The sequence below is a fragment of the Leucopleurus acutus genome (genome assembly GCF_964270905.1).
Source record: "Leucopleurus acutus genome assembly, chromosome: 1".
NCBI classification, from domain to species: domain Eukaryota; kingdom Metazoa; phylum Chordata; class Mammalia; order Artiodactyla; family Delphinidae; genus Leucopleurus; species Leucopleurus acutus.
The window spans coordinates 142125220-142147115 of NC_139142.1; the positions used below are offsets into that span (position 1 = coordinate 142125220).

The 21896-nt window shown below is 57.2% G+C and overlaps 1 protein-coding gene across 2 annotated transcripts; it reads right to left on the reverse strand.

The window, feature by feature from the left end:
* Nucleotides 1-292: 292 nt before the first annotated feature.
* On the reverse strand, nt 293-21679 carry STRA6 (signaling receptor and transporter of retinol STRA6; the record flags this gene model as incomplete). 2 transcript variants are annotated; one of them, XM_082851116.1, is made up of 18 exons in its annotated part: nt 293-462; nt 1089-1238; nt 1502-1665; nt 2312-2413; nt 2503-2620; nt 3758-3891; nt 4920-4995; nt 8603-8765; nt 9717-9778; nt 10051-10127; nt 10294-10361; nt 12058-12180; nt 13537-13703; nt 13887-13910; nt 14501-14613; nt 16186-16271; nt 16575-16641; nt 21564-21679. In XM_082851116.1, the coding sequence occupies 18 exons, from the start codon at nt 21677-21679 to the stop codon at nt 293-295; spliced, it is 1980 nt and encodes a 659-aa protein (XP_082707242.1). The 2 variants fall into 2 exon arrangements, with proteins under 2 accessions (XP_082707242.1, XP_082707241.1); XM_082851115.1 differs by having other exon boundaries at nt 14501-14640.
* Between the last annotated feature and the right edge of the window lie 217 nt (nt 21680-21896).

Genomic DNA, 21896 nt, shown 5'->3' on the forward strand with positions numbered 1-21896 from the left:
GGCCTAAACCACCGATTGCTTTCTCCAGAGCCCTAGCTGGCTTCCCAGGGTCAAAGGGGCAGACCAGAGCCTTCCCAAGGCTTGAGGTTCACAGTGCTGACAGACTTCCACCCAAGCAAAGCAACCCCCGGCTGGCCCTGAACCCCCGGGACCTGCTGACAGAGCTGGTGCCAAGCAGAGAGGCTGCCATGGCTGGAGTGACAGATGCTGGGAGAGCTGGGGAGGGAGTGGGCTGGGAGGATGGGAAGTGCTCCAGCACAGGCAAGGACACGGCGGGTGGCCTTCCCCACCTTCAGGGCTGGGCACCGTTGACCCGGGCATCCGATAGGGCTGTCTTCCGGAAGGCCTGCAGGGCTGGGTTGTGCAGCAGCGTGTATGCCAGACCCCAGCGGGCCCTGCCTCGGCCTAGCCGGGGCCCCGCTCCCTTGGCCGCCCGGTCCTTGGTCTGCAGCAGCTGCATCCCTGAAAAGAGACCTTCCGTGAGTCACTCAACACACACCCAGCCAAGCCCCACCCCCAGCACCAAGACCTGTGTATGTAGGGTGAGGGAGGCCGAGACTGGGGCTCCAGGTGCCCGTTCACAGGGTGGGAAGCCAGGAGAGTGTGCGGTGCAGAAGCGTGTTTGTTAAGGCTCAGGGTGTCATCCTCTGGGTGGCCAGCAGAAGAGGGATAGGATGAGCTCTGTGGAGGGGACTGGAGGCAGGGCTGGGACAAGGGTCCCCCTCCCTACTACACGCTTCCCAGGCAGCAGGGCGGGGGAGGATGTACTGCTTAGGAGAGGCAGGGGGTGGCCTGGGGTGGTAGGGGTGACGGAGCCCCTTAGCTCTGAGACAGCTGTCTCATTCTCCACATGAGGAGTGAGTGTGTGTGCACACACGTGACAGAAAGTGTGTGTCTGTTAGTATTATGGGAAAAATTACCCTGAGACGGACCAGGAGAATTCTCATTTCTTCTCTCCCACAGGCAGCCCAGAGAGGATGTGGGCATCCTAGCCCTGTCTCCCTTGCGTTGCGGGAGAGGGGGCGTGCCTCCTTCCTGGGAGAAGCCGGGTGGGCTCAATTCCCCCCATTCCCACTGGAAAGGCTCACCTTCCTCTTCCTCCCCCAGTCTGAGGCCATCCCGGGGGGCCGTGCGGGGCTGGGGCCTCCGAGTTTGCAGGAGCAGGACGCAGAAGGCTGTCGAGGCTGGATGTGACTGGCTGGCCTCCATCTTCAAGAAGTTGCAGTATGTGTGGTAGCCTGGGTGGGTGGGGAATGGCCATGCTAGTGCGGGGGGGCCCCAGCCGGCACCTAACACAGACACAGGGAGTGCCCTGCACACCCTGCATGCGAGCTCGTGGGCACCTGAGCGTGTCGCACGTGCACTGCACATGGCCCCCTACACATACCCACAGCCTGGGGTTACAGACATCCTCTGCAGAGACCAGGTCAGAGCAGACCCTCCCGCACTGCTTGGGCAGCCTGAGCATCCCCTGCCCCCAGCTCCTGCCCAGTAACCTTACCGGGGTCGAAAGTGGCGGCTCTAGGTGGCAGCAGGCTGAGGTCCATCTGGCCAAGGTGGACAGCATTGTAGAGGGCAGACAGCAGCACTCGCCAGGCGGCCATCATGGCACCCACCAGCACATTGATGGGGAAGAGAAGGAAGGTGGTTGCATAGAGTGCTCGCCTGGGGTCAGGGAGAAGAGAGCTGAGGCAGGTCCTCACACAGAGTCCCTTCCTCAGGGTCAGTGGCAGACCTAGCTGACCACAACTGCCATGTATTGGTTGGTTACACCTCTGTGTACCCATCTTCTGGGCTGGGTCTGCTCTCTCAACCCAGCTCACTCATCCCACCCATCTGGGAGACAGAGACCCAGAGAGTCTGGGAGACTTTGCTAAGGCTGTCTGGCTAGTCAGTGGGGTTTAAGTCCAGGTCCACCTGGATCTTTCTATGACCCTGGTGCCCCCACCTCCCTCTTCTGGGTCCCCTGTCCACTGACTCTTAGTCTCTCCTGGGGCCAAGGTCCTCCCACAGCCTAGCACGGAAATAATATTTCTGTTAACCTCCTTCCTGCAAAGGGGAGAGCAGTATTGATCCCCAAAACAGGAAAGGCTCATGGAGGTATTTCTGGCCCTGTGACAGGTAAACAGAGAGGTAGTTTGGACTAAGCTGGGTCACTGGCCCCTTTTAAGGCAAGCCCTTTTTACTGCTCACTGGGCTCCCCATTAGAGAAAGGGGAAAGATGGCAGACGAGGGAGAAGGGCACAAGGACAAAGACACCGAAGAAGCAGCTGAGGGCCTAAGGGAGGCGCAAGCCCAGGAGCAACCTCACCGGTTGGTCAGCTCTGGGTGTCCACGGTGAGTGTCTAGGAAGACCCAGTGGGCTGCCATGTTCTGCAGGGTCACAGCCAGGGCCAAGGTCAGCCAGAAGGGCCTGTGGGGGGTGAAGGGATGGGGCGGGTGTCACTATTAGTGGTCCTCGGGGAAGCGGTCCCAGAGCCCTCGGTCCCTTGCTTCACTCACCATGAGGATTTCAGGGATCGGAGGAGCAGAAGGTTCCTGCCGTGGAGCACGGGCATGAACACTAGGAAGGTAAGGGCCAAGGTCCCCAGGAAGAAGAGGATCTGCTGCACCAGGAGCCCTGCCAGCATGGGGAGGAGACCAGGGAAAGGCATCAGCCCACCCTTGCCACTCCCAGGAGCCCCAGGCTTTGGAACTGGGCAGACCTGGTTTCAGATACCTGCTCTGCTGCTGCTTAGCTGTGCCACCTTGAGCAAGTTATTTTACCTTTCTGAGCCTTGGTTTCTTCCTCTGTAAAAAGGGGATAAGCAGCCCCTACCCAGGAGGGCTGTTGTGAGGAGCCAATGAGACAGTATCTGTGGCGGCTCTTTGAAAACCACAGAGTGCTTTGCAAATGTCATTTTCCCCCAGTTGCTCCTGAGTCCTTGAGGACAAGACAGTATTTGAAATTGATGTTTGCATTCCTACTGGCCAAAGCCTGGCTCATGGTAGGTACCTGAAAGTTGCCTGTTGAAACAGTCAGCTAATTGTTTACGCGGGATATGTACAAAAGGGTTTCAGAGGCATAAAGTTTACCTATACGAGGAGTTATGACTTTTAGTGCTAGTGATTCGTCCACCCCTTTATCATCTTTTTCCACCTCCGCCAGCAAGGTGAGAACTGAAGGAACCAGCAGCAGAGGGAGAAATCAGGCCCTTGCTTCGGCAGCAATGGCCCCAGCCCCCTCACATCTGCAAGGACTTTATTCACCGCAGTGCCCAAGGGGAGAATCAGAAACTCGGAGCTTGGAGGGGTCCTTGAAGTTAATCTAGTCCAGTTCTCTCAGAGCAGGGCCCTCCTTGCGGTCCCCAACCATGGCCGCATAACCATGCTTGAATACTCCCAGCGACAGGGATGACCTCCTGAGACAGCCCATCATGATATTGCCCTCCCTTACAAAAGCAGGAACATGCCTCCTCGAACTTTCCAGCCCTGGGTCACCTTCTGTGTAAACCCCTGGTGGCACCCAGGAGCCATCCTCATGGGACGGGTATCCTTTTACCAAGGGCCCCTGCACCTGCCCCCCGACCCCACCTGTGTGGACTCGCTGAGGGCAGGGAAGGCAAGGTGGGTCCCTCCTCTTGCTTTTAGCCCCAGAGCCAGCTCCAGCACAGGCAGACCCCAAGAGGCAGCCAAGACCTGCTGGGAACCCTCCCCTCCCCCACTCGGGCCCGTGAGGCCTGCCGAGGTCAGGTGGAGTGGGCAAGGGGGCGCTCACCAAGGCAGGTAAAAGCAGTCTGGTAGGCGGTGAAGCTCATCCAACAAAATATGGCCTGGCGGGAGGGGCGAGGGCTCGGGGGCCGGGGGCCCAGGTCCAGGGCGCCCCCTCGGTGCAGAGCTCGCAGGTTGGCCCTGGGGGGGGAGTGAGGAAGCCAGCGATCTCAGGGAGCACACACGCTCCCTAATTTCCTGCTCTGGGCCAGCCTCTGGCTGAACTCCCAGTCTAAGTACAACCCACGGCCACAGGCAGGGAAGCCCAGAGCTGTGGGAGCCCAGAGGAGCTACTAACCCAGCCTGGGAGATCAGGGAGGGCTTCCCAGAGGAGGTGATGTCTGAGTTGCATCTTAAAGGATGAATCAGACTAAGCTGGTGGGGGGCGGGGCAGGGATCAAGGGAGACAAATTAAGGCAGAAGGCTCAACCGAGCCAAGTCAGGAACATGGGACACAACAGTAGGGATGGAAAGTGATTGGCAGCTCGGCCGTCAGGGCAGGAGGCAAGGTTCCAGGCAGGCAGAAGCTTGAGGGCCTTGATATGCCAGCCTAAGTAGAGCCAACCCTGTGAGAAAAGATCCTGGGGCAGGAACCCTGAGGCCTGATAAATGTACAGCATACGGACCAGCTCCCTGCCAAGTCCCTGGCCCTCCCCTCCCCACCCACTCTACTCCCAGCTAGAAGCTTCTCTCCCTCTCTGCCCACGTTTCCACAGCGCTCCTTACCATTCACCATGAAAGGGCAAGGTAGGCGGCTTGGCATTCCATGTCCCACAATAATCTCTCTGGTGCCCCAGCGCCAGCCAGTCCACTCCTCACCCACACTTCACACTTGTTCTTGCCCACACAGTTCCTCCCGCCTGTGGCACCCTTCCTCCCTCATCTCCATTCCCAGGTAGCATGCCAGCTTTCCCAGGTGGCCCCACGCCAGCCCTTCGTCAGCCGTACATCAGTCGCAGATGTTTCTCCAACCGGACAGGGATGCCCCACCATCTCCACCCACCACAGGGCAGCTGGGCTCAGTAACAGCCTGGTCCTGCAGGGACTCTCCCTCCCTCCAGCCCCTAGCTTCTCCCCACAGGCCTCCTGGGTCAGGGGTCCTGCAGGCCCACAGGGCTCTGACCCCTTCCCCACGTCTGCACCGGGGGGAATCAGAGCCTGTCACTCACCTGTGTGTCACCAGCGAGCGGGTCAGCATGAGGAAGGTGAACAAGCAAGACAGAACCAAGGCCGAGATGTAGCAAACTGGAAGGTGGAAAGGGAGCAAAGTGGGAGGTCAGGGCCTGGGGGGGTCTCCTGGGAGACCCCGAACTGCTGCCAGGATGGTACCTGGGTGGGAGTTATCCCTGCCCCACACCCCCCTCTGAGGGGAGGCCTCTTGTCACATCCCCTGTTCTCAGATCCAGTATAAGTCGATGACCTTGGTTGACCAATACTGCCAGGTGACATCTGGTGGCCAAGACAGAGAGAGGCCGGCTCTGAGGCTGCAGACCTGGCCCTCACCCCGGTCTTGCTGCTTCCATTGCTGTGTGACCCCCAGTGAGAGACTCCATCCAATGTGGCATCTGCCTTTAGCTCCATGGCTTCCTGGCTGTGTGGGCTTCAGGGGGTCATTTCATCTCCCAGCCTCAGCTTGCCCATGCTGGGCACACTGCTGGGCTGCCCGTCTCCCAGCATGCTGTGAGCCATAAAACCCCATCAGGGCCTGCGTCAGTGGCCTTTGTTAAGATGTGAGCGCCCGTCAGTGTGGCCTGAGTCCATCAGAATGAGGGAAGTGACCACTGCTACCCATCTCCTCCCCGGGTCGCCACCCACCCCGTCCATTTGCACAGATCGTGAGTTCCCTGTAACACCAGCAGCTGGGGGAGAATGCATGGTGTTGTGAACAAGCCTGGCATTTAGCATAGCAGGGATGCAGGGCTACAACCTTTCCACCCTATATCCACATCTAGTCTTACTCAACACCCTCATAGTAACCCCACAGGAGAGGCACAGGGAGACATGGGACCAACAAAGAAGCTGAGACTCAGAGAGAGGGCCTGACCCGCCAGCCACACTGCTAGGAAGTGACAGAGCAATTGGTGCAATCATTTCCAAGCAGACCCAGAATGAGCCCAGGGTGTCTGCACTCTGATCTCATTGGTCAGCCAAGGGAAGTGTTCCTGGCTCCCATCAGAGACTCAGGAGGGGAGCAAACACACACGGGAAAGGCAAGCACTAGGTCCTTGTAGCCACAGGTTCTGGAGATGTGGGTCTCAGCACTGACAGCATATTAGGATCACCTGGAGTTGTTCAACTTCCCATGGCCCAGGCTGTACCCCAGACCAATTAAATCAGAATTTCTGGGCATAGGATCCAGGCCATAGCTTTTGGGAAAGCAACCCCAGTAATTCCGATGTGCGGTCAGGGTTAAGAACCACTGAACTGGGTTGTTGTTTTTTTTTTTTTCAAAGACAGAGTCCTAATGATCTATTTCAAACAGCAACTGATTGAAATCAATCAGCCAACCGACATGTGTAGAGCTCCTGCTACAATGGTTCTCAAACTCAGGCTGGCATCAGAACCGTGGGGAGGGCTTGTCCCATCACAGAGGCTGGGCCCCACCCTCAAGGTTTCTGAAGTCTGGCTCGAGCCTTGGGATTTCTTACAAGTTACCAGGTGATTCTCAGGCACAGCCAGTATTGAGGATGACCGCTACAGAAACCCGGGCCCGATCTGCCTGTCCCTGGCTCACTCCTCTGGGGGCAGAAGGGGGCACTTTTCTGAAAGGAAGGCTAGGAGAAAGCCCTGGACACGCGCAGCTCTGCCCTCCTAGAGCCAACACGGTACCAGCGAAGGTACATTCTGGACTGTTTCTGCCAGGAGGTGAGGAGCCTGCCTGCTGAGGCTGCCCAGGTGAGTGAACAGGTTAATTGGGGTGAAGGGTTAGCCAGCCCCCTTGGCCCCAGCCTGGCCTTTGGTCTCCACTTGTCTACCTCTTGCTCCTCTCTACCTCAAATGTGTCCAAACTTGGGTCCCTCCTAATCCTGGTACCCATAAAATCTTCCTGCACTTTGCCTCCTCTGGGACTCTGCACCTGCCCCCTCCTGGGCACTGATTCCGTGGATCAGTCTGTCTCCCCTACTCAGTCAAGCGCCTCTAGGACCAGGTTGCCCTTAGAGCTTCAGCGCCCATTTTGCAGGTAGGAAGATGGAGGTCCAAAGGAGTAAAGTGGCTTGCCGGGGTCACACAGCTGGTAAGTGATGGAGCAGGAATTCTAATCTGGTCTGCCTGACTCAGACTGTGAGATTTCTGTGAATGATGCCAGCCTTATAGTCCAGGTGCTAGGTGGGCAGCCCTAAAACAGGCTCTCGGAGCTCAGAAGACATTCGTTTCTTAGGCTAAGAACAGACCAAAAGGTCCCCAAGCTCAGGCCTATCTCAGGTCCATCCCTGGCTTGCTGAGTGCTTGGGGTATATCTCTAATCCTCTCGGGCCTCAGTTTTCCTTGTTAAACACTGATCTGTTTGACCCCTGCATCCAAGGAGATCCAAAGTGGGAGCATTTGGGCTTGGAAACTGCAACATGTGATTAGAAGTGTCAGGTGTGTTGAGTAGAAACCAAATCCATTGTCCTGGACATGTCACTTCCTCCCTCTGCCTTTTGATTTCCTGCTCTGTGAGATGAGATCAATGATGCTGACCTAACAGGGCTGCAGTGAGCAAGGTTTGAGCTTGGATGTGGACTGATGTGGGCCATGTCTGCTCCTGCCTGTGGCCCAGATTGCAGCCAACTTGGAAAATCTCCCTGGAGATGTCATTTTCAGCCCATCCAGAACTTGTCACCTGTCTATCTTGTGGGCTTTGGCCACAGTTCCAGGGAGCAGACGCACTCAGGAAAGTGGTGGGAGTGGTAGCTGGGGAAGGAAGCAGTCACTGCATATACCCCTGCCCACTCCTACTCCCTCCCTGATGGTAATGGTAAGAAAGAGCTGCAGAGCGATCACACCTCCACCTGCCATCCTGGCAGCCTAGACTCTGACCATCACATGTTACTCCTCCAGAGCCAGGGTGCCTTTGCCTGTGCCTTTGCCAGGGACTCCCAAGCCAGCAGAGGGTGCAGGCCCCATGACACCTGACCATCAGGCTTTGTCTCAAGGTGATGGAGAGCCCCAGCCCGGGCATCAGGAGATTGTGTTCTCCTCTTGGCTCCCGTCTGCCTGGCTGTATGACCTCAGGTGATTCCCTCCCCGTGTGTCAAGTGAGGATACTTCTCAGTCTCGTCCACAGGGCTGTGGAGGTGGCGTAGGTGGGAAACAGGGCTAAGGGATAAGGAGGCATCAGACCACAGAAGGGGAGACTAGTACAGTTCCCGGGCCCAGGAGCTCATTGTCAAGGGAAGGAAGGAGAAAGCAGGTGCCTGGAGGACAGGGATTGGGGAAGAGAAAGCGTCCGCCCTGCCTGACCCCACCCACCTGCCATGAGGATTAGCTCAGAATCCTGGCGCACTGTCCCACTTCACTGCCTCCTTTTCCCTTTCCCCACCCGCAGCAAAGGCCCCGGGCTGTCCCCTCAGCTCACACATACCACACCCTCCCCCATCTCCACGCCTGCAGAACTGGGCAATGTCACTAGGGGTGGGGGTGGGAGACACCACACAAGCTAACAGGGGCCCGCTGAGGTGACCTTCAGGTCTCAGAGACTTGGAACTGGAAGCTCCAACCACCCCAATTTGGAGATGAAGCAGCCAAGATGCAGAAAGGGGAAGGGACGTGCCCAAGGACACCCCGCATGTCCGCAGCACCTGGGACAGAGCTCAGGTATCCCAGCTGAGGTCCCCACTGCCGGCCCTCAGGGGCTCCCGAGAGGCCTCACCTTCCAGAGCCCAAAGGTAGTGCTTCACCAGCTCCACCACCTCCTGCCTGTCCTCTGAGAGCACGATCCCAAAGCCAGCCAGCAGGTAGGAGATGTCCGCGGTGATCCCTGCCCTCACCTTCTGGATGGTGGGTACCACGCCCACCAGTAGCAGCAGGGCCACCTGGAAGAACCCCCAAATCAGGGCGGCAGGGCCTGGCTGTGCTCACACCAGACACTCCCATCCCAGGAAAAGTGTGCTCTGAGACTTCAGGGAAGAAACTCCGGCAGCACACGGGCTGCCTCCACGTGCCCATCAGCCTTCACAGTGTTCTTATCTGTCCCTTAGAGCAGCATCCTCGTGCCTCCAATCACACATTACAAACAGATACGACTTCAGCCTCATAGGCCTCAGATATGCTTTCAAGCAGCACAAGTATACGTGTGTATCTCTGACCGCCTATCAATCATCTATCTATCTAAAACTTCAGAATATAAAATTTCCAATTTTTCCATGTTGGACAAAGCAAAGTGTCCTAAAAATGAGCACAGGCACTGAAGCTGGACAGACCTGGATTCAAATTTTGGCTACCCTGAGATATTAACTGTAGGAACTTGGCCAAGTTCCTACAGTTCATCTCTCAGCCTCTATTTCCTCCATCTGTAAAATGGAGAAAAATCATACCTACCTTCCAGGGTTTTTGATTTTTTGTTTGTTTGGTTTTTTTCTGAGGGGGGCATAGTGGTGGTGGGGATTTATCAAACATATATTATTCTCACTAAATCTTCCCAGCTAAAAGGAATTAATCTATTTCCTCCATTTCACAGCTAAGCTAATTGTTTCAGGGATGTTGAGTAACTTGCCCAAGGTCACTCAGGAGGTAAATAAAGGAGCTAGGATTTAAATCCACATTTATGTGACTCCAAAACTTGTGCTCTGACCCTGTGTGAGCCCAACAAGAGTTACCATCCCCTCTCCTCTGGGTAGGCCAGCATTCCCAAGATGGCCAGAAGCAGCTGGACAGGATTTGGGTCGGGGCTTTTGGAGAGCTGAGCTGAGGGCCTGAGCCATCTCAGCCTTGGGGGTTGGGAGCAGGGGTCCAGAGGCAAGTGGCACTACAGAGGCAGGACATACCTGGTAGATGGCCGTCCCTGTCAGGGTGACTGAAAGCACCAGCTTCAGGGGGAGTCGGAATCCTGCAGTCCCCAAAAGGAGGGGTGTGGTGAACCCCAACAGCAGCCAGCCCCGGGAGCCCCATCCCTCCCAAGAGGCCTAGGACAAGGGCCAGGGCTCACAGGACCCTGGACCACCAAGGCCAGGCCAGGGGCTTCCCCTTGTCCCAAGCTGGGGTTGTTCTTCCCGATGACAAGAGTTTCGGGGAAAGGAGCGGACCTTCTACTGCAGCTGTTCTACGCAAAAGAGGGGTGAGGTCACCTGTCACTCTTGACCTCAGCTCCCCACGCCATACCTCGCTGTGGAGTGTAGACGTAGTGTCTGAAGTAGATCCAGGCCCGGGACAGGAAGCCCTGCTTGGACGTGTGGGAGCTGCAGAAAGACCCAGGCAGGAGAGAGCTCTCAGGAGAAGCCCCTGCCCTGAGCCTGGGCCCCAGGGTTTGGTTCATTCCTCATCTCTGCCCCACCATGCTGCCCAGTGCCAGCCTCCCAAACAAGCCTGCCTGCCCAGACCTGTCCCCTGGCCCTAGGACCTCACCTGCTTTTCAGCTTCTTCTGGCACAGGAGGGTCCTCAGATATTCTTCAGAGTAGCTGTTCTGCAGCCCCTGTGGCGACAGACAAATGGATAAGCAGATGGGACCTGTCTCGAGCCATCCCTGGGGCCCTGGCTCAGGGTAGGTGCGCGTACAAACCTCTTGGCAGTGGTGGAGTACAGATAAGGGCCATCCCGTGGGGACGAGGTCCATGCCCCCCAAAGCTGCCCTTCCCTCCTCCGTAAATAAAAGACTAATCAGTCTCCTATCTAAGAACTCTCAATGCAGGGAAGTTCTTCCTAAGGTCTATCTCCAACTCTCTCCAGCTTTACTTAGTCACATCACATCACTGCTTTCCTCCTGGCCCTCTGGCCTCTAGTAGCTAAGACTGAAGCAAAAAGGGAACTTATGTCCCATGAGCACATCCCTGATTAGGACACAGGATAGGGCCATTTCAGGTCAGATCCCCCCAGCCCTCTCCTACTCCAGGGAGATCACAAGGGTGACCTGATTTGTCTAAGCCACATTCCAGGCCTTAAACTCCCTGCCAAGTGGCAGAGGCCCACAGTAAGATGCAGTGAGCCCCTGGCCCCTGACGATTAGGAAAATATAGGCCATGGTCACCTGTTGCCATGGCAACCCTGGGATCCAGGGCAGGTGTGGGTCAGCTCAAAGCTTGACTGTGTCCTTTGAGGCTTAAAACTCTTTGACCAAGGGCCAAAGAGGATTTTAGTTCTCCTCCGACTTCCCAAGAGGAAAGGCATGCAATGCAGGGAGAGGCCGAGAGGATCCCCGGAAGGGAAGGGAAGGGCCTGGACGAGGTGCTGTGTGTCCTGGGGAGCTGCTCCCCTCTTCTGAGCATCTGGAGGGCAGTAGTGACAAGTACTGAGGACCCTACTGCTACCCTGTGAGAGCAAAACCCAGAGTCAGGTGGGCCTGTGGGGGACCCAGGGTCGCCCCAGAGATGCTGAGCCCACCCACCTCTTCTCCCCTCACTCTTCATTCCTCCATGGGGGCCTCACTCCTTCTCTGGCTTCAGTCCTAGCCCCTCTCCTGAGCTCCAGGCCCACAGTCCAGCTGCCCGCCAGACCCCTCAGCGCCACACACCTACAGCTACACATCGTCCCCCGCACACCTGCTCTCATCCAGCCTTGTGTATGTCAGCAACTAGCGCCACCACCCACCTGCTGTCTGTCCTAGATGCCACCCTTCAAGCCTTTCCTTCACCCTCCACATCCGCAGAGCAATCAGCCTTTTGCATCTGTGTCTTTAACCTTTCTCAAGGGCCTCCGCGGAGCAGTCTCCCTCTTCCTCCTCTCTCGCCAGGAAGAGCACTGGGTCCCGCCTCCACCCATGCTCCCAGGTCAGCTGGATGAGCCCTGGTTGCACTTCTCACAGCGCACTGTAAATATATGTTGCACACTGGGAGTCCTGGAGGTCCGACACAAGTCACTCGGCTAAGTTCACAAACCCAGCCTAGGGCCTGGCACAGGGCAGGTGCTTAGAAGGTCTACCTAATCTCAAATAAGATTGCCATATCTTGTAAGAATTCTCTCTTGCCATGGGTGCCAGCCGAGGGCCTGGCCTGGCCTTTGCCTGGGGAGGGAGGACCAACCAGTCCCTCTGCGACTAGCAAACATTTTCTGAGCACGTGTTATATTCTAGGCTCCACACCGGGCATGACCACACGTAGGGGAACAATAGATACGGGCAAGTCCAGGGTGTCTTGGGTGCTGAGTACGAGCCCACCCCAGCCCTGCCCCTTTACCTTGGAACCCGCTGCTGCCCCACGACTGAAGCTTCTCACCAGCTGCACTGGGTACCAAAGGCTCAGGAATCCGAGGCCCAGAAGGAGAGGCAGAGAGGCCAACAGAGAGTAGTACCTGTAGATCTGGATGGACAGAACAACGCCTAGACACACCTACCTTCTGCCTCCTTCCCCCAGCCGAAGACCAGGGTTCATTTCCCTTCCCAGCTCACAGGGGTCCCTGAGGGTGGTCTAGGGTGCATGGGAAGGCTTCTGGTTCTTTCACTACCCCCCAGCCAGGGCCACTGGGCCCCAACTTCTACTTCCCCTTCTCAGGCCCTGCAGAGGTGCTTGCCCTCTCCCAGGCCCCTGGACTCCCAGGTCCCTTACAGGAGCCAAAGGGAGTATGTTCTGTAATCCTCTCCTACCCACCCCAGGGGGCTGGGATGGGGCCTGAAACGGGGCACATCCACCTTCTATGTCCCTACGTTCCTGGTGCTTTGACACAGGCCTGATTTTTTCTATTACAGTTTGCAACCTGGGCATCTGGGAAGTACATGCTCTGCCTCCCGGGGTTGAGGCCCTCCTAGGGTTGAATATGTATTCATCTATTTGTTAATTCAATATGTTTTTATTGAGAGCTTAGTATGTGCCAGGTCCTGGCTGGTGAAAAAGACCAACGAAGTCCCTGCTCTCATGGAAACCACCTAATCTTCAACTCTACCCTGAGGGATTCGTGTTATCAACTTCATTTATGGGGGCAGGGCAGGGTGGGGGGGAACCTGAGTCTCAGAAATGTGGTAAGGTGTCCTCAAAACACCTAGCACCACCTGGCATCATTTCGTATATTTGTTTGTTTGACTGTGTGTCCCCTTCTGGAATGGCAGCTCTTGGGATGTCAGGGACGTCATCTGTCTTGTTCACAGCTGTATTCCAGTGCCTGGAAATGTCCCTGGTGCAGACTATATGCTCAGATATGTTTGTGGAATGACCAAAGGAAGGAAGGGATAAAGTTGGATTCAAACCTGGGTTGTCTGACTCTGTAGGCCACACCCCCACCCTTTGGGCTCTGGACTGGTCAAGCTTTACACCCCAGCCAGCTCCAGTGAACCAGGTTCTGAGGTTCTGGAATTCTCTTTTTAGCCCTCTGAGACCATCCCCCAGCTCAGCACTTGCGTCCTCCAGCTCTCTTCACTCCCACTCCAGTCTGGCCAAGGGAAGTCTGGGAGATCAATAATGGGGGGATTTCAGGGTTCCTCTCCCTCCTTCTCTGCCCCTTCCCCCCCTCCTTCCCCCTCCCAGACTGGAAGCTCCTGAGGGCCGGCCCGGCTGCTTGGTCCCCAGCCTCTCCCACAGAGGGGCAGAGCTTGGAATGAGCATGTGTGTAAAGGCGTGGAATCCTATGCAACAGGGAAGCAGGACAGAGAGGAAAGGAGCCACACTGGTTTAAGCAGCTTCTCCACGCCCCGCCGCCCCAGGCCGTCATAAGTCAGCGGTTACCTTGGGTGACACCGGACACTCTGCCCTTTGCCAGACCTGGACCCCCAGATGAGCCCAGGACAGCACGCTGCCGAGCAGGTGTGCGGCTCTATGCCTGACCGTGGCACAGACAGCCAGGGGATAGTAGAGGGCAGGGTAATAGAGCAGAGCCAGTATCTTCCACGGCCCTGGAAGGCAAGACAGGCCGAGAGACACAGGATGGAGGGGCAGATGTGGGGCCTGGGTCCAACCCACCCAAGCTTCTCTCCTGTCTCCATCTTCCCAGCCCCTCAGCTGATTCCGTGGGCAAGAGCCCTGCACACAAATCCAGGCTCTGACTATTATCAGCTCTGTGATCTTGGGCAAGTTACCTCTTGGAGTCTCAGTTTCCCCGTCTGTAAAATGGAAATAATATATAGTACATTAGCAAAGGTAAAATGAGAAGGTATGTGTACAGTGCCTTAGCCCAGTGCCTGAGTGAGTACTCAATAAATTAGGCTACTATTTTATTACTCTTCCCTTCTCTGATCCTCAGAACGCTGTAAAATGGGGCGAATATCTGCATCTTGTGGAGTTGCTGTGAGGATCGGATCATCTAAGGAGGTCATGTTGCAGGGCAGTGGCTCCTCTGGGTGGCAGCTGTCCTTTTTACCATCACCTCCTTGAGCCCAGCTCAAGTCTCCAGGACCCCTCCCCGCACCCCTCCCCACCCTTCTTCATGCTCACACGGGACTGGGCTGTCTGGGGGACTCAGCCTGTGCTCCCTCCCTCCCGAGGGTGGGATTTGCACAAGAGCAGAGAGGGCAGTATTGACTCAGGACAGAGCAATAGAGGTTTCAGGCACTGTGGTGGGACAATTGGGGAGGGCAATGGGACAGCGTCTTCTGGTCTATGGCTCATGACTGGAATGGGGAGCCCCAGTACTCTGGATTCCCACCTGCCCCCTCCCATCAATCCAGCCCAGGGCCTCAGCTGTGCTGGGTACCTTGGCCGGGTGGTAAGGCGAGAGTCAGGAAAGGCAGTGGGTCCTCAGTGGGGAGCAGCAAGCACAGGGAGCTGAAGAGGACCGTGAAGACAGCGGCAGGCACGGTCCGGGGCCTGTCTCCAGCCAAGAAGTCCACAGGGCTGGTGCAGAGGCGGGGGCAGGACAGGGGGGAGTTGCTCAGGCCCTGCACGCCCATTACCACACACTGAGTTCCATAAACCGGGGAGGTGAGTCAGTTCCACTTTCCAGATGGGGAAACTGAGGTCCCTTCGTGCATTCATTCCACAGATGTCTGTGTAGTGCCTCCTATGTAACCAGATCTGGGCCCTGTGGCAAAGTGACTCAGGAACATCCCCTGCCCCACCCCCTGCAACAGGCAGACACAGAAGGAAGAAGCCTGAGCACTGCTCCCTCCGCCCACTCTGGAAGCTTCGGGAAACAGCCGCCTCCACGCTAATTGGTCTGTCTGGGCTGGCTGACCTTCAGAGAGCTGGAAAGTCACAACATCCTTATGCAACAGCCGCCACCCTGGCCTGGGAGTGGCCCTGGGGCAGAGGGCAGACAGCGGGCATGGCTGTCCCAGGCATCACCCCTCTGGGCTCAGGGCAAGCCACTCAGACGCTCTGCTTCTGTGCTCCAGTTTGCCTTCATGCCCTGAGGGCTCCATCCTGCTTCGGTCTCCCCAAGGCCCTCCCCCAGGCGGGGCATACTCTCTCCTGGGCCAGCCAGTGTGGCAGAAACCCCAGGCTAGTTCCTCACAAAACCAACATGGCAGACCCCACCTCAGTGTGCAGCCCAGGCCTGGGGTGCAAGGCTGTCTACACTGGGGCTCCACCTACCACCTCGCCCCAGGCCTTTGGTCTCTCCCACACAAGGCTGCCCGGTCCTGTCTCCTCAGGGTCATCCCCATCCCAGACTCTGGGGTTGCTGGGCTGAAGGAGACGGGGAGAAAATTTCAGCCAGAGGGACTGGAGGGCAATCCCTCATAAATCTGCCTCGAAGCATCAGGGTCCAGGTAACACCCTCAGGGAAATGAGGGTCAAGATGGCATGGAGAGGGGCTTCCCTAGTGGCGCAGTGGTTAAGAATCTGCCTGCCAACGCAGGGGACACAGGTTTGATCCCTGGTCCAGGAAGATCCCACATGCCGCCGAGCAACTAAGCCCGTGCACCACAACTACTGAGCCTGTGCCCTAGAGCCCGCGAGCCACAACTACTGAAGCCCGTGTGCCTAGAGCCCGTGCTCCGCAGCAAGAGACGCCACCGCAACGAGAAGCCCGGGCTCCGCAATGAAGAGTAGGCCCCGCTGGCCGCAGCTAGAGAAAGCCCGCGCACAGCAACGAAGACCCAACGCAGCCAAAATATTAAAAAAAAAAGAAAGACAGTGTGGAGTGACCACGGCCTGTCGAGACTATGGACTGCCTGAGGGGGTGTGTCCTAGAGCTGGGCCCTCTTGGGCTCGGTCTCCCTGGGGTCTGGAACAGGAGTGGGTGCATCTGAGTGGGTCCCTCCCCTTCCCTCAGGGGGTCCCAACTAAGCCTGGAGATCTGGGTGGGGATGGGGAGAGCCCCCAGACTGAGAGAGTTTGGGGTGTCCCAGAGGCCAGAGCTGGCTCCTAGGTACCTAACAAGCCACCACCCTCCCAGCTGGGCCCCCTGAGTGGGGGTGCCCAGGCCAAGGCACCAACCTGGGGAGCCCAGGCCTGCCGTGCCCACAGTGGGGCCAGAGCTGGCGGCGCTTCACCAGCATGGCCAGCAGCAGCAACACGAGGATCTGAAAGGAGAGCACAGAGGAGGGCTCGGGTGCCCAGGCCTTCCCTGAGGGGCTGAGTCAGGGCACTCAATCCCAGGACCCCCTACCCCACAGTGCACACTCCTGCAGCAACTGGGGACTGGCTAGGAGGTGACAGAAGTTTGAAAGGTTGGTCTGCATCCTGGTTCGGGTCCCCACCCTGGGAGAACTCCTGGTACCCACTCCCATATTTGGGCTCCCCGAGTCTCCCTTCACCAGCGCCAGCAAAGAACACATATCTCCCTGTTCAGGCTGGCAGTAGGCGGCAAGCCAGTTGGGACTCACCGACAGCACGACCAGGCAGGCGTGGTAGAGGCCGGGTGGCACGCTGGGGTGGCAGGAGGGCACCAGCCTGCAGAGTGAGTGAAGGCTGGGTCAGGCCGAGGTAGGGAAACCCCAGGTGTGCAGCCCAGTCTGGGGTTCCAGGCTGTCTATACTGGGGCTCCACCCACCACCTCCCTTGACCCTCTGATCTCTCCTAGACAGTTCACCTGCTCAGGGCCATTCTGGGCCTCTGATGACCCTGAAGTGTGCCGGTCCCATGCCCAGCTCTGAGGTTACAGGGCTGAAGGAGACAGGGGGCTCCCAGGGGAAGACATGGGAGAAACAGAATGGGCCACCTTGGCCTTTCTATCCATCAAGGCCCACTTCATTTCTCCCTCCTCCAGGAAGCCTCCCTGACTGCTCCAGGCCTCAGATCTCTCCTCAGAACTGTGGCTGAGCGTACCGCCTGGGTCCGGCAATCAGCAATTGGTCTTATGATTTGTCCTTCACTCACTGGAATCCAAGTTTGGTCTGTGTCTCTGACTGGAACGATCTACCTTGGTCTTCCAGGATTTATGTCTCTTCTTTACCTGTTTTATTAAGGGCTGAGTCACGTGGCAGAGAAAGGTATCAGGTAGGAGCCCTGAGCTCAGGGCTGGACGTGAACCTGGGAGAGCTGATAGGACTGGGTTCCTGGGAGAGAGGTAGACCTCTGGGTTTGCCCAGATGGAGCCTGGGAGCGCCAGAAGGAGGTAACCAGTGTGGGCAAGGCCACCAAGTTCTGGTGGGTGAGGCATCAGAGGAAGCCCTGCAGCTGCGCCCTCCCTGCCGCAGGCGGGGCTCACCCACCCAGCTGGGCTCCTTCCTGCTGTGTGGAAAAGAGGGATCCCAAGGGTGAGCCTGAGTACTCTGTGCTGGAACACCCCGAGCTTGGGAATCCCAGAGAGAAGTAGGAAAAAACCCAGTCACACGGGCTTGTCCTTGGGGTGGAGGGACAGAAGGAGTCTGTTTTGTGCGATTTCTTGGCCAGGGCAGAGCCAGCCTCTTCCCAGAGCAGTGGAGTTTGTGCCACGTAGGGGATCAGGTTCCTGCTGTCTGAGCTCAGGCCTCACGCTCCCCGCTTGCAACGCTGAGGCATTTGACTCGAATATTGGGTGAGGCAGGGCCCCTCACCAGCCCCAAGAGTTCAGAACCACCACTCCAGGCCCTCTCAGCCTGCATCTCACCACCTGACAAAGTCCTACTCAATCCTGCGCCCCCCCACCAGGCCCAGCCAGGGCAGGGGCTCCGTAAACCGTCCCTGGAGCAGCCTGACCGTTTCCCCACTCACACCAGACCAGAAGCCACCCTCACCTCCATGGACCCCCTCCAGGGCCCTGTCTGGGGGCAGCTCTGGCCCTTTCTGTACCACCCGGGGCCCCCCGTCTACCCTTTACTTAGCTCAGTTTGGCGGAGGCTCATGGACCCTCAAATGTTTGAGGTCTGAGCGACAGAAATTTAGCTGAGCAAATGTTTGGCTCACAGCTCGTGGACCCATGTTTCGTGCTGTGGGACAGGCCGGATGGCGCAGACACAGAGAATGCTACGTCAGGGAGGGCGGGCGCTTGATCTTTGAGGGGGCACACGCAGATGCTAAAGGATGCAGAAAAGGGAGAGAAATCTGGGGCAAGGCCTCAGAGGGGGTGGGATTTGAGTTTGAAAGATGGTGGCATCTCTTTAGGCAAAGAAGGGGCAAGGGAGCTCCATGTAGAGGAAAGAGCACGAGAAAGTGGAGTGACAGGCAGTAGACAGTGAGGCTGGGGCCAGGCAAGGTTTTCAGCTTGATTACAGCGCAGAGGGCTGGCTGAGAGCCGGTAATAGCAGGCATGGGAGGCACTAGGGAGCCACTGAGGGCGTCTGAGCGGGACAGTGTTCTAGATTTTAGGAGATTTCTGTGGCTAGATTTGAATAACAACAACAACAGTAACTAGTATTGACTAAGCATCGAGTGAGTGCCAGGCACTTCCTATGTATTAACTCAGTTAATTACCTAAGAGGTGAGTGCTATTAGTATCCCCCTTGCCTAGATAAGGAGAACAAGGCTCAGAGAGGCTAGGTATCTCGCCCAAATCACACAGCTAGTAAAGCACCAGAGTCGGAATTCGAACTGAGGTAGTCTGACTTCAGCAGCCGCGTGTGACCAGGATGTGAGAGGCAAGGAGTACGTGGAGGAAGATATTAAGTTGAACCACGTGAAACTGCCACTTCTTTCCATCAAAAACAGTTGAGTATCGGCATTTTCAAATGGCTCAGCGTAAACAGTCACGGGGGAGCGGGAATGTCAGGCAGTATCTCAGGGGTATTTAGGTGGAAGACTTTACATGCCTTAATGTAGCGGAGCAGAGAGAAGGGGAGTTTCTGGGATGACTGTAGGGTTCTGGGCCTTATTCCAAGACGAAGAGTGAGGACAGAGTCCAATGGAACCCAAGGAAGCTGAGGCTTGGTCTTGGGCAATTCAGAGGTGGTGATGGGCACTCAGGGACAGAGGCCGGACTGCAGGATGGTGAGGACACTGAGACGGAGAAGAAGCAAGGCAACTGTTTCTAGAAGTCTGGCTCTGAGGTAGAGGTTGCAAAGGGCCCCATCCAGAGGGGAGGGCAGAACACATCTGTGTGGGTGAGAGGGAAAGGCTGACTGTCTGGGGCGGGGGTCTGTGGGCCTGTGGTCCCCGGGGGGCCTGGAGCCCTGCTGCCTGACCCTCTCCCTGCTACCACAGCAGAAGAACCTGCAGATCACCCTGGCGTTGACCTCTCTTGGTGGGAGGGCAGGCCATGAAGGAAGCCTCCCAATTCCGCCTTCCAGGCAGCCCTTTGAAGTGGTGGGGAGGTGACTGACATCCTGGACAGCTGCCACAGATGTATTTGTATCCCCAGGCTCTGGCTGGGAAGCTCGGTATTGATGATAAGAGTGGATGACACACGAGCACATGGCAAGTAGGGCCCATAACCTGACCAGAGGAGCCTCTGGGGGTAGAAAAGAGCCAGCTCGGCTTATACACATCAATCCTATGTCCACAGAAGACCCCAGACAGTGTGCCTCCCATCGCCATCAGACTCACCCCCACCCCCATCAGACTCACCCCCACCCCCAACCTCTCCAACCAGGTCCTGGCGCCAAGGGGGCACTTGGATAAATGTGACCAGGAGATTGAGTCCATCCCAGACACTGTCACCAGTGCCCACAACCTCGACTCCAGCCTGCTGGGGCGCGCTGAGGCACAAGGGGGACCACTGTGCAGAGCTCCTCAAAGCTTTGGTGCACCACCTCGCCGGGGTGTCTGACTCACACAGGGAGAAGTGAGTCCAAGCTTGCCTCCTTGGGATTCCCCTGGGATCCCAGCTTCCCACTCCCACCTTTGGCAGGAAGTTCGACTTGGTTTGGCCAAGTAAGTAGATTCAAACAAAGTTCTTCATTCTTACCTGCAGTGGGAGAAGAGAGCTACAAATTCTAGATGACACCCACCTTAGGAGTGGTACTGCTCATCACCTAGTCCCTGCCATGCACCCAGCTTTATTCTAAGGCCATATCTAAATACCTGAGCCACAGAGCTGGCTGCAGGCACCTGGCCCCAGCCAATGCCTGGGCCCTGAAGTGGCTAAGGACACATCTTCAAATCAGGGCCTTAACTCAGGTCAGATTCTGTGTCCTCTTGGGGCTCCCAGGCCCCTCTCCATTCTGCTGCTTCTCCCACCTCACCCATACACAGCAGGAACCTGGGGAGCCCTGGGCTTTCGAGGTCAGCCAGGGAAGGGGAAGAGGAAGAGGGCACCCTTTTGCTGACAGCAGGGCTGCTTTCCAGGTGGTCAGAACCCCGAGTCCTCCAAACAACATCTCCTTCCCCCAGGCCTGGGTGGGGTCTCCATCCCTGCCGGGTGACCCCAGCCTGGCCAGGCCACAGCCCTGGCCTCTGGGGAGGCACACGAGCATTTTTCCCTTCTCCGGTTTTGGTTGTTGATGGAGAACAGATGTGCACACATCTGGCTCGGCAACCCCCAGCCTCACCTTTCTAGTTCCGCAAACCTTCAGACAGAGAAGGGAGGTAGGGGATGGGGCCGGGGCCAGGGACAACAAGGGGAGAACTGGGCTCTGGGGCCCACGCAGGCAAGGCATCCTTGGCAGCGTGGGGGCACAAGGAGGCCCAGCTCCTCCACCAGGGTACCCAGACTAAACAAAGATAGAAGGGATCTGGGCAGAGGCGGCTGTGGGCTGAGTCCTCAGGCCACACTGGGCTGGGCTGAGGCCACCTCCCTCCCCTGGGCTGCCCGAGCACTCCTGCTGAAGAGAACATGGCCTCCTCAGCTTCACGGAGCCTCAGACCAGCCAAAGCCAACCGGGGCGGCATGATTCCTCAGGCCTCCCCCGAGAACCTGACGCTTACTAACAGCACACCCCAGATGGTCACCACAGGGGCCAGTAACACCTTGAAGGCAGGCCCGACTCCCTCAACCACTCACCCAGGACTCTCCACCCTGGTTACAGGCCAGAGTCACCCAGGGAGCCACCACAGCCCAGCTGGATCTGAGTTTGCAAGGACGGGGCCCAGGAATCTGTTTTTTAAACACACCACAGGGAATTCCCTGGCGGTCCAGTGGTTAGGACTCAGTGCTCTCCCTGCCAGGGCCGGGGTTCAGTCCCTGGTCAGGGAACTAAGATCCCACAAGCCGCGTGGCACAGCCCCCAAAAATAAAATAAAGTAAAAAAAAAAACACACCGCACAGGTGCTTTTTAGGTGACTAGCCTGGCCCAGGTCCTCCACCTCAATTTTCTTAACACCAGCACAAAGGCTGTTCTCACCTAACAGGTGAGGAGACTGAAGCCCAGAGAGGCTGTGACTTGCCAAGGGTTCACACAGCAAATGAGCGGCAGAGCCCCTCTTAGCAGCCCTCGCTCAGGGTCTTCCCCACACCCCCCCATCAGTAACCTCTGCCACACCCCATGCGCTGGCCGACAGGGCCAGGGGTTCCGACTCACCCTTCCGGCTCAAGCTCCTGGTCACCCTGGGGCTCGTCGATGTACCAGCTGCCGTAGGAGTCATCGTCGTCTGTGGCCCCGGACGAGGTCTGGTTCCCTGCTACCTGGGTCGACATTCTCTAGTGCTTTTCCTCTGACCCCCAAGCCAGAGGGAAAAAGCCACTACAGATGAGAAAAGAGGCTTGGGGAGGGGGGAAGAAAGAAAACTCAAACAAAGAAACGTTTCTCTTTAATCCTAAAGGTTACTTTCAGCTCTCTGGGAAAAGCCCTCCTGGGAGTGAGGGCCTGGGCCGGCTGGCACAGGAGAAGGGCAAGGGCTTCTCCTGTCCCCTC